Below are 19192 nucleotides of genomic sequence, written 5' to 3'. Positions count from 1 at the left end.
CTCTGGAGCTGGCAGTGACTAGAGTTGAGAAGACAAGAGGAGGCAGTGGGGAAAGGCCCAGATTCCATGGGACTCTCACAATCCTTAGGCTGAGTTGAGAGGGAGATAGAGATGGAGATGTGCTGTATCTCCAGTGCCCAGAACAGAGGCAACCTCGAACGGTGTGTGGAAGAGGAAAGAGGAGACTGAAAGGTAGATTGGGGCTCAGTTAGATGTGGGGGTCATGGGATGAGTATTTGAAAGCTCTGAAGGATTCTCTGCTGAAAAATAGAAATGCTCTGGGCTTTAGAAACTTCCCAGTAGTAAAAAAAAAAAAAAGAAAGAAAATCTTCCTGCCAATGCAGGAGATGCAGGTTCGATCCCTGGGTTGAGAAGATCCCCTGGAGATGGAAATGGCAACCCACTCTAGTATTCTTGCCTGGAAAATCCCATGGACAGATGAGCCAGGTGGACTAGAGTCCATGGGGTCACAAAGAGTCAGACACGAGCTAGTGACTAAGCATGCATGCTTTAGAAAGCTGAATTCTGAGAGCAGTGTGTGAACATGCTGTGTGGGGCTGGGATGCAGAGAGTGAGGTAGGAAGCAAGCCTCACAACATTGCATGACATTTTCATCATGGCAGTATAATGAAAGCTTTGAGGATGTGTCCTGTCAAAGTACTATACCTTTATCTTAGCAAATACTGGAGTGCATTGCCATTCCCTTCTCCAGGGGATCTTCCCAACCCAGGGATCGAATCTGGGTCTCCCACATTGCAGGCAGAGCCTTTACCTTCTGGGCCTCCAGGGAAGCCTCATCTTAGTAAAGGAATCTGCAAACTCTGGCTTGGAGCCAATCTGGGCCACAGCCCCTTCTTACAAATAAAGTTTTACCGGAACACAGAATCACCTGTTCAGTTATGTATAATGTATGGTTGATTTGGTGCTACAACAGCAGAGATGAGTAGTCGGAACAGAGATCACATGGCTGGCAAAGACTAGAAATATTTACTGTCTGGTCATTTAAGAATATATTTACTGATCTTTGTCTTGGAATATTGTTCTTAATAGTTAGTGTTGCCATTCTGGAAAATTAATATAATTAGCAGAGCTCACACAAATTGTTGTGCACAGATAGTCTGAAAGAGGGGCAAGTGAAAGTGTTAGCCACTCAGTCCTGTTTGACTCTTGTAGCCCGCCGAGCTCCTCTGTCCATGGAATTTTCCAGGCAAGAATACTGGAGTGGGCTGCCATTTCCTTCTCCAGCATGGATAGTCTAAGAAAGATTAGTTAGGTCATGTCACTTTCTATGAAGAAATATACCAAAACATTGTTTCATGTTGAAGCCCAGGTCGTCAGTCACTGCCTTGATTATCTTATTTTTGTTTCTAGTTCTGCCTCCGTTTCTATGGTCGTTTTCATTTCTACCGACTTCATTGAACATCTACTCACTTCTGATCCTGTCTGACCTCTCCTACTATCCATAGTCAAGAAATCCAGTGCTGAATATCATGTCTAGATATACTTGCTACGTACTCAGGAAGAGGAATTTCTCAGCCAGCTGTTTTAAGTTCTCCCAGCTTGTTGCCTATGTACATTCCCCAAGTACCTGTCCTCTTCACGACTCTCCCAGTCCATGCCTCTTTTCCTCTGTGTCTTTGTTCCCTTCTCCTATAGAGTCTTTTCTACTGGAGCCCTGTGGCATCACGGAATCTCTAACTCATGGAGGCACCTGAATTATTCCGGCTCTTCTGATTTCCCTCTAGAACCTGGCCTGAGGGGTCAACTATTTCACAATTCGCCATGTTTAAGGAAGTCCAGCCATTTTTCAGGAGCTTCCCAGGTGGCCAAGTGGTAAAGAATCTGCTTGCCAATGGAGGAGATTTAGATTTGATTCCTGGGTCGGGAAGGTCCCCTGGAGAAGGAAATGGCAACCCACTCCACTGTTCTTGCCTGGTGAATTCCATGAGCAGAGGAGCCTGGCGGGCTGCCATCCATGGAGTCACAGAGAGTTGGACATAACGAAGTGACCAAACAACGACAACAACAAGCCATTTTTCAACCAAATTAAATCACAGATTTAAAAAAGTGTAAACCTTCACGTGTGTGTTTAGATGAACACACAACTGATTTCTTCAGCGACTTTACGAGTTCTGACTCTTCAAATACATTTTGAAGGACTGAGAGAGTAGTTAGGAAGCATTGGAGGTTTTGTGGAAAAGCTGTGTTGAGCCCTTTGCATATTAAATTTTAGTTTTTTTATGAAGCATTTGTGAGGGTGGTGGTACTCGTAAAGGCAGTTCAGAGGCACAGGAGAAAAGTTAAGGACAAGACTGAACATAAAGGAGTTATATGTCTCCTAGGTTAGAGATAGAGAAGTTATCTTCATGGTGGGAACTTCTGAAGTCATGTAAGCAAAGCATGTAATAACTTGCTTTGCTTCAGTATTTAGGTAATGGATGACTCATTTAATCTGATTGGCACTTACTGAGGACGTACTATGTACCCCAGCCTATTGTGCTAGATGCCAGAAATACAAAGATGATTGAGGCTCACTTTCTGCCCTTGAGGAACCCCCAGAGTGGAAGGAAGGAGTTGGATGCATAAACACTACTTGCCATTGATAATGTCACAGCAGGTGAATTTTTTCAGAGGAAGTGCGAGCAAACATCCAGAAGGAGGAGGCCTGAAATTCAAGAGGGAAAAAATGAGGGAAGACTGGGGAGAAAAGAAATGACATGAAACAAAAAGGATTTCAGCATTGTTAGAGAAGATAATTGACCACACTATGGAAATTGAGATTAAAGACAAGAAATTAAAATCAAGATTTAAGACAAGAGGCTGTGGAAAAGCAAGGGCAGTGGGTGATCTCGGAAGAACTGAGATTTCAGTTGTTCAAGAGAGTGTGCTGTTTTATAGCCTCATCCTCCTTGTATACATATGAATGATAGGTATGTGTAAAATGTGATATATTATTATGCACAAGCAATACACATACCTATCATTCATGTGTATACAAGGAGGATGAGGCTATAAAACAGCACACTCTCTTGAACAACTGAAATCTCAGTTCTTCCGAGATCACCCACTGCCCTTGCTTTTCCACAGCCTAGACAGCATATTCAAAAGCAGAGATATTGCTTTGCCAACAAAGGTCTGTTTAGTCAAGGCTAGGGTTTTTCCAGTGGTCATGTATGGATGTGAGAGTAGGACCGTGAAGAAAGCTGAGCGCCGAAGAATTGATGCTTTTGAACTGTGGTGTTGGAGAAGACTCTTGAGGGTGCCTTGGACTGCAAGGAGATCCAACCAGTCCATTCTGAAGGAGATCAGCCCTGGGATTTCTTTGGAAGGAATGATGCTAAGGCTGAAACTCCAGTACTTTGGCCACCTCATGTGAAGAGTTGACTCATTGGAAAAGACTCTGATGCTGGGAGGAATTGCGGGCAGGAGGAGAAGGGGATGACAGAGGATGAGATGGCTGGATGGCATCACTGACCCGATGGATGTGAGTCTGAGTAAACTCTGGGAGTTGCTGATGGACAGGGAGGCCTGGCGTGCTGCGATTCATGGGGTGGCAAAGAGTCAGACACGACTGAGTGACTGAACTGAATATACTATATAATATATACTTAATATATATAATTGTATATATACAATTAATTAAGGCTCAGGAAATGGTAGGAATTTGCTAAGCACTGTAGATTATCTAAATGAATTCTTAAACAGGTTGTTATTTAATCACTAAGTCGTGTCCAACTCTTTTGGACCCCATGGACTGTAGCCCACCAGGTTCCTCTGTCCATGGGATTCTCCGGGCAAGAATTCTGGAGTGGGTTGCCATTTCCTTCTCCAGGGCATCTTCCTGACCCAGGGATTGAACCTGCGTCTGCTGCATTGCAGGTGGATTCTTTACTGCTAAGCCACCAGGGAAGCCCTTTACAATAGGTAGTATTACAATACCAACATTTTCCAGATGATAAAGGTTATACAGGGGGTAAATGGCACTCACATTCAGGCCTGCCCTACAGGAATGAGTTTGGAGGAGCCTTTGGACTAAGTTTGAGAGATCAGATTTGTTGGTAAGATGAACTGAAAGGAAACAGATGGACTCTTTTTCATGATGGGGGTGAGGGCAGGAGAAAGCACGCTGAACAGAGGGAGGCTGTGTGTGGGGTAGAGGCCAAGCACAGGCTTTTTTTTTTTTAAGTTTATTTATTTATTATTTTTGGTCGCTCTGGGTCCTTTGTGCCGTGTTGGCTTCTCTCTAGATGCGCCGAGTGTGGGCCGCCCTCTAGTGCAGTGCACAAGCTTCTGGTGGTGGTGGCTTCTCTTGTCGCAGAGCACAGGCTCTAGGCATGCAAGCTCGGTAGTTGTGGCACATGGGCCCAGCCTCTCCTCGGCATGTGGAATCCTCCCGGAGCAGGGATTGCACCCAGATGCCCTGCATTGGCAGGCAGATTCTCAACCACTGGACCCTACCAGGGAAGCCCCAGGCGTCGGCTTTGAGGTCAAGCCTAACTGGGTTCCCATCCTGGCTCTGCCAGCCACGTGGCACATTTCCACCCCGAAAGTCGCCGGGTGTCCAGAGGAGCACCATCTTCTGGCTTGTTCGTACCTCTGTAAAGGGCCTGCGGCTGTTCCTGGCTCATGGAGGCCAGTTTCGATGGCTGCTGCTGCTGCTGTCCCTGACTGCCACGCTTAGTCCATGTTCCTCCTCCTCCTTCCCCTCTTACTGCTGTTACCACAACTGTTTCTGCTGCTATTATTATTATCTGTTCCTTTTTTTTCAAAACAACTTTTTACTGAAGTGTGGTTGGTTTACAGTGTTTTATCAGTCTCAGGTGTACAGCGAAGGGATTCAGTTATACGTATATATGTTTATCTTTTTCAGGTTTTTTTCCATTGTCGGTTACTACAAGACTGAATATAGTTGTGTGTGCTATGCAGTAGGAGCTTGTTATTTATCTAATTTGCATACAGTAGTGTGTATCTGATAACCCAAACTCCTACTTTATCCCTCCTCCTCTGCTGCTGCTGCTGCTAAGTCGCTTCAGTCGTGTCCGACCCTGTGCGACCCCATAGATGGCAGCCCATCAGGCTCGCCCGTCCCTGGGATTCTCCAGGCAAGAACACTGGAGTGGGTTGCCATTTCCTTCTCCAATGCATGAAAGTGAAAAGTCAAAGGGAAGTCACTCAGTCGAGTCCAACTCTTCACGACGCCATGGACTGCAGCCTACCAGGCTCCTCGGTCCATGGGATTTTCCAGGCAAGAGTACTGGAGTGGGGTGCCGTCACCTTCTCCCCTGACTCTGCTACTAGTACCATTATTATGATTATGAGCAGCAACAGTAGTAGGATTGACTAATGGAACAGATTTATGCTAAAACAACAAAACAAAACCCAGAAAGATTTAAGTCCTTGATTTGATGTAGCAACAATTCATCTCTGTACACTTCAATATTTAGTGAGTCGTTGCCAAGGCAGATCTTAGTATGAGACACGATGGGGAGTTAAAATAGGGATCAGTCATTGCCTCGTTTAACTGATATAAACTGATTTGACCTTCATGCCATATATTCCTGAAAGAGAACTTTAGGAGAGAAACTGTTAATGCACATCAGATGCAGACCCTGTTGAAGCAAGAGGCCACGTGTGCTCTGGAAGGATAGTTAAGATTTAATTTCACGATGACTTGGAGATTTCTTTATGCATTTTCTGCTTCTTGAGATAACCTCCATTTCCCCATGTCAGGCAATAGGCCGTCATCTTACGTACAAGATTTAGATAGTTATCAGAATATTTTAGCAAATCCCATACCGTTGGCTACTGAACTTTACATGAGCACCTATTTGAGGTGCTGGTTAGTAAGCAGGATGAATGGAATTCTGGCCCACGTCTTCTGGAAAATCAGACTCTAAATGAAAACTGGTTTTATAGACTCTTTCTTAGAGGGGGAGGTATTTATAACAACCCTTGACATGGAACCTCCCCCGCCCACTATGAAGAAGAATGACATCTGACAGTTGGCTCTTCCTTTATTTTACTAAAATAGCAACCTGGCCAAATATACTTTTCAGCACATTTATTATAGCCACATGTTTGTATTTAGAGGAGAAGTGGTGCTAATTCCCTAGTATGTTAACAGGTCTTATTCAAATTTGTTCTATTTTTACTCTGGAACAAAATTGCTGAAGAGAAACATTTTAAGGCAAGTAGTGATTACAGCATCCTTATCAGATTATATATTAAATAAACTTCCGGAACTGAGAAAGTGCATAAACTGAAAAGCAGGTAGTTATCTTAAATTCTATATTGTGTATGTAAGATTTCTTCAAATCCACTTATACTGTAGGTTATTCCTTGCTTTTGTGTTTTCTTTTTGCCAAACTTCTGTTTTCTCACTAACAAATGTAATTCTCTTTTTATATGTAGTAGATGACCTAAGATTTCAGGATGGAATTTCACAACCCAAAGAAATACCTCTTCACTTTATTGTATACAATAAATTATGTATTTTGTAAAATTTGAGAGGTAGTCAAACAGGTGAATGCGTAAATCTTGTCAGCCCTTGGGCAGTTGTGATTTCCATACCAAGATGCAGGAGTTTCTTACCTATCACTGTTAAACATCAAGTAATGGTTACCATGGCAACCTTTGCATCATATTATAACATTTAAATATAAGGTATTGTGTTTTAATAAGAAAAAACAATACCTTTGAATTTTGTTTTTTTGAATGTTTGGTAATATATAATCACTACTAAAAAAAATTTTGTTCAAGGTCAAATTGAATTCTTTGTGAGTTATGCAAATTTCCAGCCAAAACCATGAAGTACATTCATTTATTTCTTGGGATGTCATGGGGGAAGCAAAGATTTTTTTTATTAATTGTATTTGAAAAGTACCGCATAATACCATTTAGTGCCTATAATTGACCTTGCAAAGGGAAAACCAAAAATTGAACTGTATTTAATGTCATTTTTTAGTGGCTAGTGCAGTGGTAAGAATTTGAATGAACACATCACATGGTTTATCAAATTCTACTAAATATAATGCATTTGTTATTTCTGCATACCCAGTTGGTTAATTGTGACTAGTTTTGATCTCACGTATAGTTGAATTAACTGAAGCAGTTTGCTTGTGCTTGCAAAAGAGCAAAATGAAATGAGCCGTTGACGTAATCCTTTTGGCAGTTCCAGGAAAATGGCCACTTAAGCTGAAATTATCGAGATTGATTGTTGGCCAGTGTGTTTTATTAAGTATGGAAGAAAACTAGCCATTTCTTGTTGCCAGCGTAGCTCTAGGCCATGAGGATATCATCACTGTTTATATCGACTACCGTATTTAACTCTTGTTCAGGTTTTTACTAGTGATTTTTCAAAATTGTTATCTCAGTATATTCTTTTCATCTGAAAGTGGTGTAGGGGCTCCAACTAACATTCACAACTTTTGAGGCATCTTTTAAATGGTAATCAGTGGATGGTAACATGGGGCCATGAATTGGAGGAAGGAGAGTAACTGTGTGCTGGACTCCGGCTCAATTGGACATTGTGCATATGTTGTTTCATCTGCTCCTGATAATTCTGTCATAGAACTTTTATTATCCCCTTCTTACAGAGGAGGAAAACACGGTTTAGAGCAGTCGCGTAACCAACTGTCAGGCACATTGCTTGTATTCGTCTGAGCTAGAGTTCAACCTATCTCTCTCACCTCAAAGTCCTCCATCTTTCCTTGCAAGGTTTGGATTCAACTAAAATGTTTGGATTCAACTTCTGACTTGTTACAACGGGCATTATACTTTTCAAGAAGAAATGACAAACATCGACCCAAGTCCTTAAAAGAAAATCTTTGCTAAAGAATAATTTCAATAATTTGCATTGCCCTCCAGCGCAATAGCAATCTGTTAAGTCCCTGATTACGAAAGTTGTCCTTGCCATCCTACCTTTCTAAGTTTCTCAAGTCCTCTTGTTGAACCCAAGCATAAGACAGATCAAAGTAAACTACTAAAGGTGCATTCCTAGACCTTCAGGGGAATAAAGGCTGTCCAGAACCTGACCTTCAGTTTTGAGCTTTGCAGTTCAAAAGTAGACAGGTGGAAATACAGTGTTCTTCATTGCCCTTTGGTGCAAGATATATTCTGGGGTTGTGGAGTAAGTGCCAACAGCAGCAAAATTATCACCCCCTCCTGCTACTGTAGAAAGTCAGCAATGGCCCTTCTGTGGTCAAAATGGCAAATTCAGCAGCAGCTATTTGACAGGGATTTGCAAAAACTTCCCCATGGCTGTTAGGAATCTTTATTCAGCAGTGTCTTCAAAAACCCAATTCTGTACAGAATTAACTGTGTACAAATGACCTCAGTTGTGAATTTCCTTTAAGTCTTTTAAGCAAATCTAATTTATAATTTTTTTAATGTGAATTTTGCATTTGGCACTTCAGTCTATTAGCTCCGTCTACGTACATCCCGCATTTATAAGTTTTAGAGTGGTTCAGAATTTTATTTCCATATTAACGTAAAGCCTTCTAAAATTCCTGGCTATAAAGAGTCAGTTCACCATACAAAGCCACTATACATCACTTAGGTTTGTGATGAAAGAATGGAATTGCAGCTGTGTGAGTACTAGAATACCCAAACATGAATTAGACTCACAAGCATTTGGCAATAGTTCAGAAAAGGAGCTTAATCTGGTTTCATCTGAGACTGCTTTTCTCTGTTCTCTAACATCCCCCCAAGATGTTGTGTCTGATATCGGATCACAACGCAATGGGAGTGACGCAAAGCCAGAGAAAGCCCTAAGAAACCAGGGGCACTTTTGATTTTCCCCAAAGATTTTTTTCCCCCCTCCTACTTTTTTTTTTTCGTCTCTCTCTCCCAAATTTCAACTCTGAAACTCAAGGTCATTCACCTATTAGATGAACTAATTATAAACCGAAAAAGCAGCGTTCATCGTACTCTGATCTCACTCATATCTATAATTAAGGGTAAATATAATCTTCCTTTTTAGAAATGTACCACCCACCCATTACATTTAAAGTGCTGACTGAAATGAAATAATAGTTCAGTGCAAGATGATTTTAGTTTAACAAGAAAAAAGTTGATAATTTAAGCTTGAAGCAGTTAGTTCTATTTTTGATTACCATTCAGTTATAAATCTAATTTAAGATATATGCTGCCTTTCTGTTACCCACGTTTTAATTCATGGTTTGTCTTCTTGGTTGCATAAGCAAAGTTTGGTGGTTTATCAAGGATGTTAAAAAAGCTCCCCACAAAGGCAGTGGGGAGCAAGGTTGAGAATGTGCTAGAAAGATAGTTGGAGACCCAGCTCTGATGTGAAACAAACAAAAAGTTTCTTTGAAAGGCCCCTTACAGAATCGCTGCATTTGGCATTTGAGTGGCTGTGTTGGGCCTGGGTCTTTGCAGACCCAGGGTCTTTGATGGCAGAGGATGGACGAACTCCCCCACCCCCACCCCGTCAGTGTTTAAATTGGGTTGACTAAGTCACTACATTTTATCCTTTGGTTAGGGTATTTTAACTTTTAAAATGGTTGGTCTTTGGACGAAAATAAGGAGTGAATAAGGGGAAGAGATGGTCGCATCACTTTGCAGGCAGTTAAAACAAATCGTCAACTCTGGCTTTAAGATTTACAGGTTAGCTCTGTGAGATGCCACATCTTGCTTCCAGTGTTTCCTGGCAGACCAGGGCGGCTCTCTACTGGGACCCAGCGTAACCGCAGAGCATGAGCTTGCACAATTCGAAAAACCTAAGACCTCTATAATCCTATTTAAGGCAAAGATGAATTTGCCCATATTGAAAGTAGACTTAAGCTTTCGCAGTTTTGTTAAGTATAAATTTGTCTTCAGATATATAACGTATGTATATACGTATGTATTGAAAGCATACGCACATATAAATGTGCATGTGTACATGTAGGTAAATTCAATGTAAAGGAATGCTTTATTCATTCTGCACAATATTTAATTTTACCTTACTCAGTTGAATGGCATTAAGTTTTTAAAATGCACAAACTCAGGTTTCCAGCCAGTGGAAAAAAATTTTTTTTATCTTTCTCATGGCTAAAGAGAGTTAGTTAAGTACGTGACGTAAAGGCCAAACAATAGTAAATGGTCATTGTTCATTTTACAAATGTCCTCTACAATAAGAACACACATATTTTTATCTTAATTTTTCCCTTGGGGGGTGATTAGGGCCTCCCTTAAGTGTGAGGAAATGCTTATTTTTGTATGCTTTAGAAGAATGATTCTATTGTCTGAGTGAAAAAGAAAAAGGAACAAACATATTTAAAAAGAAAGAAACAGGAATGTGCCTTGTCCAAAAAAAAAATACAAAGCAGGAGCCACTAAACGTTTGTAAGTGCTGTCTGCTCAGTCCTGTGTTGCTGTACATAGTTGGTGTCACGTAAGAGCTGGAAGCCTGATCTATTTGCAACTGGTCCACGAAATGACTTTCTTTAAAATTAACAACAATGAAGTCAGCTACAGCCAGTTAGCTATCTAGTTATCATTTTATATTTTTCACAGCTCTGTTGTGAAGACTGCTCACAGTGCAGCAAGCCTGTTTGTTTTGATGGTGACCTATTGAACGCGTCGACTTTCTTGAGAGGGAAAACCTTTGCCACTAGGACCAACAAGAATTAAGCAATGGTTAAGCTCATTAAAAAGACAAGCAAGCAGTTCAACCTATCTGCTCAGCCCTTTGGGGGATATTTTGTATAATTTTAGGGAGAGAAAATTGCAGAAATAAGGGTGATAGCTAAACTATGAAGTTATCAGTAAGATCATTTTCAAACTCCTCTTTCCAGTGAAATGAAGGCTCATTTGTAGATTTCCCAAAATGTAAAGAGGTTGTGATTTAAATCATTTACGGCTTTACTGATGGGAGTTGCAAAGAAAACTTGGACTTAAATCTATTTATCAAGAGCGAAATTTCAGGTTGACATTCTAAAAATGTTAAATGCCACTCCTACAGTGATTTTTAAAATTTTTATGTTACACTGTTGGTTTCCTGATTTATTGGAAACTGTTGTAAAGAGCTCTCTAGTTTAGTTTGTCATTGGCTTGCATTTTGTTTTCTTTCCTAAATTCGGAAGAGGCAATAATTGAATATGCGAATGTCAAATTTCTGTCTGGTAAATGATCCGGTTGTCTCAGGCATTTGGTAAATATTAAGATATTCGAAATGAGTTTATACTCAAAATGCCCTTCTGTCCTAAAATCTCATCCTCAAAATTTTAAAGTAACGTTTATTATGTGTCTTAAACTGGAAAAGTCTTAAACTGGAAGCAGTGAAGGCAAGCTTGTCAGTAGCTGATTAGTCCTTTATATATGACTTCTCCAGCTCTGACAAAAATCCCTCAGAATAGAGGGATTCTCTTTATGATATTTAAGGTATATGGTGGTGGAGAGGGGATGTTTGAATTTTTGATTTTCCAGCTTATGGGTCATATTTGACCAACTGCTTTCACCAGAAGACATGCCACTTTGTTGAGCTATTTAGGAATCAAAAAGACTGTCTTAATTTAAAACAAGGACCCTTTGTTTTAGTTGGTGACTGCCTTGTGAAATTTTTCAGTTCTCAGCGGGTTAACCGGGGAACAGGGGCAGAGTCATAATTGGCCTATTTAGAGTATTTTGCATGTGAATAGTGTGTTAGTGAAGCATCTCTAAGTCTGTTGTGAGTGACATGGTGATTAGAATTTAGATTAGGGAAAACACGTTCTGTACTTTATCAAGGACAGTAATTAGTTCAGTCAGTAAAAGTTGATTACAAGTAACGATAAAGTTAGATTTTTTAGTACTTAATTTTAAAATTTCTTTATTTAATAGTAAATTTGTTCTTAATATAAATGGTAGTATCTACACTGGTTTTCTTGCATATCCGAATAATTAAAAGAACAATGTGTTCAATGCAGAGTATAATCAGGCGATTTATATATTGTGGGTAAGTTTCTATGTAGTTTTTAGAGTCTGTCATATTATTTAAGTTTTCGTATGTCATCATTTTCAAAAGTTTAGTGATTTGTCACGCCATAATAGGTTAATGATATTTGGGAGAATTTTCTAGTGTTCAGGTAAACGTTTAATCTGTGGGGATGTGTTTTAGTTTCTGATAATCCTCAAGAGGGTATTCTGAAGTCCTTTAATGTGCTCCTGTTGGTTCAGGATGCCTACTGTTCCTATAATTTTAGAAGTCAGTGTGAGCATTTTGAATTTCCTCCTGGTTCAGATGGCATTCTGTCTTCTGGGGGTGCGGTGTGAATTCGTGGAGGGTCTTGCAGAGAGGCAGGGTTCCCAGTGGATATGAACATCTATACTCTTCCCCCAGTGTGAGCAGTGGGGGGAAGTTGTATGCGTCCGAAAAATCAGATTCTGCCTGGTTCTTGTTCAGGGAAGGGCATGACTTGTTCCCAGATATGAGCCTAACTCTAGATCAAGAAAATTGTAACCTGACATAAATGCCCTTTACTTACAAGGTGAACATATCAGTCGTCTTAAAAGATGAAAATCATGTTTAACGAGCATCACCGTCTACCTTCTTCTCCAAAATTAAGGAACTAAAAATTCACAAATTCGGAGTAGCTTCTTAGATGGCTTTTCTTTTCCTTTCTGCCGGGTTGGGTTTTAATTGTTTCAGCTTTAGCAGATGCTGTCTCCTTTATTGCACTGGTTTAAGTACTAACAGTCAGTTGGTGAGGGGGGTGGCGAATGTCAAAACTTAACCTTATATGTTTGTTTTTCCTTTTTAACCTTTTAGCAGAGTCTCCTTGGAGGTGACATGGATATGGGCAACCCAGGAACCCTTTCGCCCACCAAACCTGGTTCCCAGTATTATCAGTATTCTAGCAATAACCCCCGAAGGAGGCCTCTTCACGGTAGTGCCCTGGGTAAGGTATTCCTCTCTTTGAATGCCTGAGTGATTATTAGTAATCTTTTTCTTTCTCTTTCTTTCTTAATACCATCCTCTCAACCTGTCCTCACTCCACCTCTCCCCAAAAAAAGCCCCATGAAATTGTGCTCAATCTTCAGGCTCATGATCGCCTCCCCACCACCCCAGTAATACTCTGAGTGGGTATGTTAACAACTTATAGTAGCAGGAGAGCTATTTCGGTGTATGCTTATTTCTTGTTTTCTCTTGGCCGCCCAGCTAAGGAACCTCTTTTAAAAACCAAAGCATTAAAAAGTTAAATCTCTTCATTTTTATGAACGAGGCAGACTTTGATTTCTGCCAGAGGAAAAAGATGGTAGCGGTAGTGACATTTTGCTAAAGTAACGATTTAAGAAAATCTGGTTGACTCTAAATGGCTTCGTGGTGTAATCTGTCTGAGTTAGGAGAATGGGCACGCAGGGAACCTCACAGCCTCCTCATTTTCTTTCAGAGGTTCAGACAAAGAAAGTTCGAAAAGTCCCTCCAGGTTTGCCATCTTCAGTAAGTACTGCTCGTTTCTGCTTTTGTATATTGTTTATTTTGTTCAGCTCTGTATTGATGCCAAGGAGATAGGAGTAAATGGGGTCCCATCCACCAGAGTGGCGTGTTTTATCAAGAATGTGGATGAGGTAACAGGGGCCTGCACCCCCAGCCACCTGACCCACGTTGGAGTGATTAATTGCACATCCTGGAAGACAGGGTGGGTGTGTTGATATTTAGCTGGTTAAGCTCTGAAGAGAGCCTTGAAACGGTGCCTGAAGTTCCAGGAGTTTTACCTGCACAGAGCTTTCAGGAGAATGAGTATTAGTTTCATGTGTTGGTTAAATTCTTTGTCGGTATTATGATGATTTATGGATTTGCATGCGAAAGGAGATTTGTGGAGAGGATTTAGGAAAAATTTACATGGGTTTCAGCCCAGAGTGCAGGGAGAATGTCTCTATTTTCTAGAGAGGGGACTGAATAAAGGCTGGGAAGGTAGCTGCCTCGGTGGCCATTTGTGTCTGGAATACCAGGTGGTAACTAGAAGAATCCAGCTGGAACCAAAAGCATTCTGGGTCTTTTTAATACCTAGAGCTTTGAGCCGGGGTTGCTGGGGGTCTCTCCATTTGCCAGCATAACAAAAGTTGGTTATGATCACAGTTAAATACATGATGTTTTATTTTCAATCTTTATATATATATATATTTATCCTTATATGTATATGTTCATATATATGAAAACATATGTTTTCAAACTTGAATTCCTAGGTAATTTTGTTTAGAACTGGTCCATTTCTAGTAATTTCCCCCTATGTAGAATCAAAATATGAGTTTCTCTTTTCTTTCCCTGTTTCCTCCTTACTTTCTCCTCCCTTTTGTTCTTCCTTCCCTCCTATGATAAATTTATGTATATATAGCTTTAATTTAATTCTGTGTTCTGTAGAGCATTAGTATTCTTTGAAAAGAATGCTAATGAGCCTTATCATAAGTTCTTGTACACTAAAATAAAATTATATTGAGATTTCTGAAAATAATATTACCAATCAGTGCTTGCATATTAGTTTTTATTTCATTTTTAATAAATTAGAAGAATAATGGGTTTTGCAAATGTGCTAAGATTAGATTAACCCAAACACCTGTGTGTTTGACTTGATTTCAGTTCAGCTCATCCAAAAAATTATTAAGCGAATATATCAGAATAAGTCTTATCAGGGAAAAAACAAATTTTGTATGCTGATTATCAGAGACTTGGTAATGTTGAAAAAGCATCACAAAATTATCCATAAATATAGAAAAATATTTTGTAAATAAAACTGCCAATGGTGTATAAAATAGTCACTTTAGACTACCAATAAGTCGTTTAAAAACATACTGAGTGGTTTTATTCTTGTGTTTCTATGTTGTCTTGAAATTGACTAATATCCTCTCAGGTTTTTATAACCGTATTTTAAGCTTTAAATTTGTGGTGGATTTAATGTAGGTGAAACTTTAGCTTTTAATAGCTTTTATGACAACTTCAAATGATACAGTACTCACAGCTGTTTACATTTTAAACATGTCTGAACCTAATCGGACAGTATTAAATACAATAAGTGGATCTTTAAATATTTTAAAGTGATAGAATAAACTCTTCTATAAAAGCAATGCAAAAGTTAAAGTGATAGTACACTGATTATGTTTCATCTTCAAATTAACTTAGTTTATTTTTTTTCAGTGCTGAAATAAATTATGCAGAAATTTGCCGAGTTTCTAAGGAGTGCTTTGGTGTGGCATTAGATATTATCTATCCACTTAATCATTGTCAACAACAATTTCTCATAATTCATTGTCAGTTTTTAAGTATTTTCTGTAGAGCTAACTGGCCAGTATAGAATATATTACTGGTATAGTTTTTTCTTTGCTGTTAAAACAGTTACGTGTTACTGATATGTTGTCATACGTTCAGAACTATAAGAGTGTCTTTCCTTGCTTCCCAATAAATCTGGAATTGGAAATTTGTATTACTTAATTTTTGGCTTTTGATGGTCAGTTTAGAGATTCCTCTTCTTTGAAAATTTATGTTAGCTAGATGTTTCAGTGGTCCTTAAGGAATATTTGGTATTTTGCTCCATAAAGAACTCTTTTTGAAAGATAAGGAGGAAAACTAAGTTGAAATGAGAATTTTATCCTTGTAATTTAAAATTTTTGTTTTGCTTCTTGTTTGTCTGCTTTAAGCAAGAAGAAGGCAGTTTGGTTGATTTTAAAATCTAGTCATCTGTTTATTGTCATTACTTCAACAAATCTCAGCCCTCTTTTAATAGCAGTTTAGCTCAGTTTATATGAGCTTTGTTGTATGAATTGGAATGCTTATTACTGATAACAGAATCCACATGCCTTATCACTGAATAAAATAAACATTTCAGTTTCATCTAAAATGATGATCTGTATTAGATACTCTAACACTTTTGCTCCAGTAGATCTGTATTTCTGTATCTTCAGTCCTCAAATAAAATTATGACTATTTATCCCATAAAAAGATGCTTCTAAAACTTACTTCAATATCTGTGAATATTTTTATGACAGATAAAAAATTGGGGATAATAAAAGGTTTCTTTTGGAGTGATTATGACTGGATAAATACATTTATATGTTTTCATCAATACATATTTACCGTGATAAATACTAATAAATCTGTCACAATCTGTTCCCGTCAACTCACTTTTTTTCCCTCCTTTTCGAAATGGGCCCTTTCTCTTCCTTACCATAAAAGAAAATGTAAGTGGTGACATCTGTAATCAGATACTATTTATGGCACGACTCGGGGACAGAAGCCGAGCTTCTCTCTTGCTACCATTAGGCTGGATCTTCACAGGAAATTGAGAGAGTGAGGGGCTGGCCTGGCCCTGTTTTTGAAAATAACGGCAGCATCTGTGGGAGAGAGAAAACATAAGCCTGGCCCAACGTCGTGTCATGGATCTGGCAGGATCCTTGAATGTGTTTGTACTGTGCACTGCATCAAGAGACCTTGAGTCACTATGGAAGCATGACAGTGATAGGGTGGCGGAAAGGACCAGCCTGCAGGGTCGCAGCGCACAGGCGCAGTGCAGGGAAGGGAGTCTGTCCCCTTGGAGAACAGAGGCCTATAGTTAAGGGCTGGGGTGATGTTTTCTTAAAGGAGAAGCTGTGTGAAATTGACAACTACCTAATCGCCCACAAGAGCCCTGCTTAGTACTGCGGAACATTTTTGTGTTCTTGTCTCGTTTTAGTATGTTGCTCTCTTCAGCCACATCTCAATTTCTGATAGCCCTCATCTTTGGATAGGACTTTAACAATACAGCTTTGTTTTTTGTGGATGCGAGGATTTATCTTGCCTAATTTCTCACATCTGCCCGTGAACTAATTGTTTGATTTCCACATCTTGGTTTTCCTTTTTGAAACCATATATCATCTTAAACTTATTATTTTCCCACTTTACTGCTCTGTCCAGCAAATTTCCTATCTTGTATGGCCTAATCATCCTACATATTGAGTCATGAATTCATGCAGAGAAAAACACATCACTTTAAATCACATTTTTGGATAAAATGGTCCGTGATTCTTAGAAATTAGCATGGAAGCATTAAAATCTAGAAAGCAAAAATAATTTTTTTAATGTGTTGCTGTTTTAAAATATTTTTTTTCCAAACACACAGGAAAAACACAGATACAAAGGACATTGTCTTTCAGAAACTTTCATGTACCCACCAAAATGTAAACACAGAAGACCTGTTTCAAAATGATATTCTTACAACCAGAAACTATATTAATAGCTCCAACCCTTCTACTTCAAATATTGGTGGAATTTATCTCCATTTCTAATCCAATTTAGTGACAGTCTCACTAACATCCTCAGTTGGAATCCTTGGAACTTCAGAATTCTCTGGAAATAAGAAGTTTTATCTTTAGAAACAGTCTATAATCTCTCTTATTACAGGCTATCTTTTTTTTTTCCAAACTGTACTTTTTAAGAAAGTCTATTTTCTGTGTTAAATTGCAGTTGATTTTTGGTTTGGTTTTTGGTTTTAAATTCAGAAAGGTCTAACAAACTTTGTAAGTGGTCAGAAATAATTTTGAACACATGAATTTTAAAGAAAGCAATGTCAGCTATGGTAAAGAATCTGAAATAAAATTTGGACTCTCCAAGAAAATTTGAGATATAAGTTAAGATAAGATATAAGATATATATATAAGATATAAGTTCATTAGGTAGACTTGAAAAATACAGACTCAATGTGCATGAGAGAGACCAGGTTAACCAGTTTTTTTTAAGGGTAGACTTCTTAAGCAAAATAAAATCTTTAAGTCTGGATGAGACATTATTTTACAGAAGAGACTTAGAAATAACAGGAAAAGTTGTATAATGCTGACAGCATTAACTGTTCTCAGTATTTTCCATTATATAAAAACCTTCATATTTGAAGGTTGCAAACATGATGTTGAGTTTATATCCTAAGCTATTTTTAGATTTTTTTTTCAAATGCTTGAGGAAATCACAATTTAAAAGAGAACTTGGCAATTGTTTCTTTCTTATTAGAAGCCAAGAAAGTATATATATGTAATTGAAAAACTCAGTACTTAAAACACTTAATTTCCCCCACTACTTTTGAAATTGATTTCAAGGAAATCAAAATGATGCCTTTTCATGAGAACAAATTTTTAACTTGAGTGACAATACAACTTTTGCTAAAATAAAATTTATGTTGATTTTAAAGTGAACTAAGTGTCAGCCACCTGGGCTCCATCCTGTTTAGAAAAGTCTAGAAGAAGACAATTGTGTGATAAGATATAAAAGGAGCGGGGGGCTTCTTCAAAGTTCATTCCTAGAGAAGCAGATACTTTGTGAAAAAGTTTAACTGTAGGTGTTTACATTAAAATATTAGACAGCTCACAATCGTTACCTTTAAACTTAAAGTGCCCATTTCCAATTAATGATATTGATGTCTGAGGTGTGGTTATTTAAATTATGCTTGTGATGAAAATGTATAAGCAGAAATAAGGTGAAGGATAATGCAAGTAAATCATTCCAAACAGGACAAAAGTATTTTTCACAGAAATCACACAGAATATGTAACATGACATTGGGAAGCACCTTGAAAGTCGCAAAAATACTCATCACAAAAGAAGTATTTATTTGTTTTCTTTGAAAACCAGTTTTCTCCTTTTCCCTGCAGTTATAGGTTATAGAAGTTAGGCTTTCTTTGAATTGCTGGTTGTGAAACAAACATAGGAGAATCTCTATATTTAACTTTACATTGAGGGTTCTTATTCCATGAAAAGTACTTTTGAATGCTATAAAATTCATCCAAATAAACAACATCTATCCCATAAAGCATTTCAGTGTCTCAGGAGATTGCTCAAAGATTTATGTATTTTTGTTTGGAATTTCAGAATCTTAAGGATTCTCATCCACTGCCCTCCTTGTCTTGAAATCCAATTCTGCTCCTTTTAAATTCGCCTTTTTAAAGGTGTCTTCTGATGTGTGTGTATCTTAAATATAAAGTGAGAAGAAATGTAAGGGAGGAGAAAAACTTCAGTTAACTATGGGTGAAAGGTTTATGTATTTCTGATCTCTGTTCGGATTATCCTTACAGATGATAAGGATGTGTGCTTGAAAGACTCACAAGATAGCCATCAGCTCTCTCCACCATGGAGCTGCCTTGTCAGCCAGCTTTATCTGATTATCCCACTAAGCAAGCTCTTCCGAGGTGGTACCTGTGATGTGCCTCCCCTCCCACCGTCATCTATTTTTCTTTTTTAACCAGGTTTTCAGTATTTC

General features: G+C 38.7%; 1 protein-coding gene across 1 annotated transcript in view; it reads left to right on the top strand.

The window, feature by feature from the left end:
- Nucleotides 1-19192, top strand: part of TCF4 (transcription factor 4) — a 376786-nt gene that overhangs the window by 229958 nt on the left and 127636 nt on the right. The window contains exons 7-8 of the mRNA XM_052660570.1: nucleotides 12749-12878; nucleotides 13371-13420. Coding sequence (XP_052516530.1) covers nucleotides 12749-12878; nucleotides 13371-13420 — 180 coding nt within the window. The remainder of the gene's footprint in view (nucleotides 1-12748; nucleotides 12879-13370; nucleotides 13421-19192) is intronic.

This window comes from Budorcas taxicolor, chromosome 22, assembly GCF_023091745.1.
Source record: "Budorcas taxicolor isolate Tak-1 chromosome 22, Takin1.1, whole genome shotgun sequence".
Classification (NCBI taxonomy): Eukaryota; Metazoa; Chordata; class Mammalia; order Artiodactyla; family Bovidae; genus Budorcas; species Budorcas taxicolor.
The sequence above is the reverse complement of the archived record's forward strand: the minus strand, read 5'-3'. Positions and strand labels throughout refer to the sequence as shown.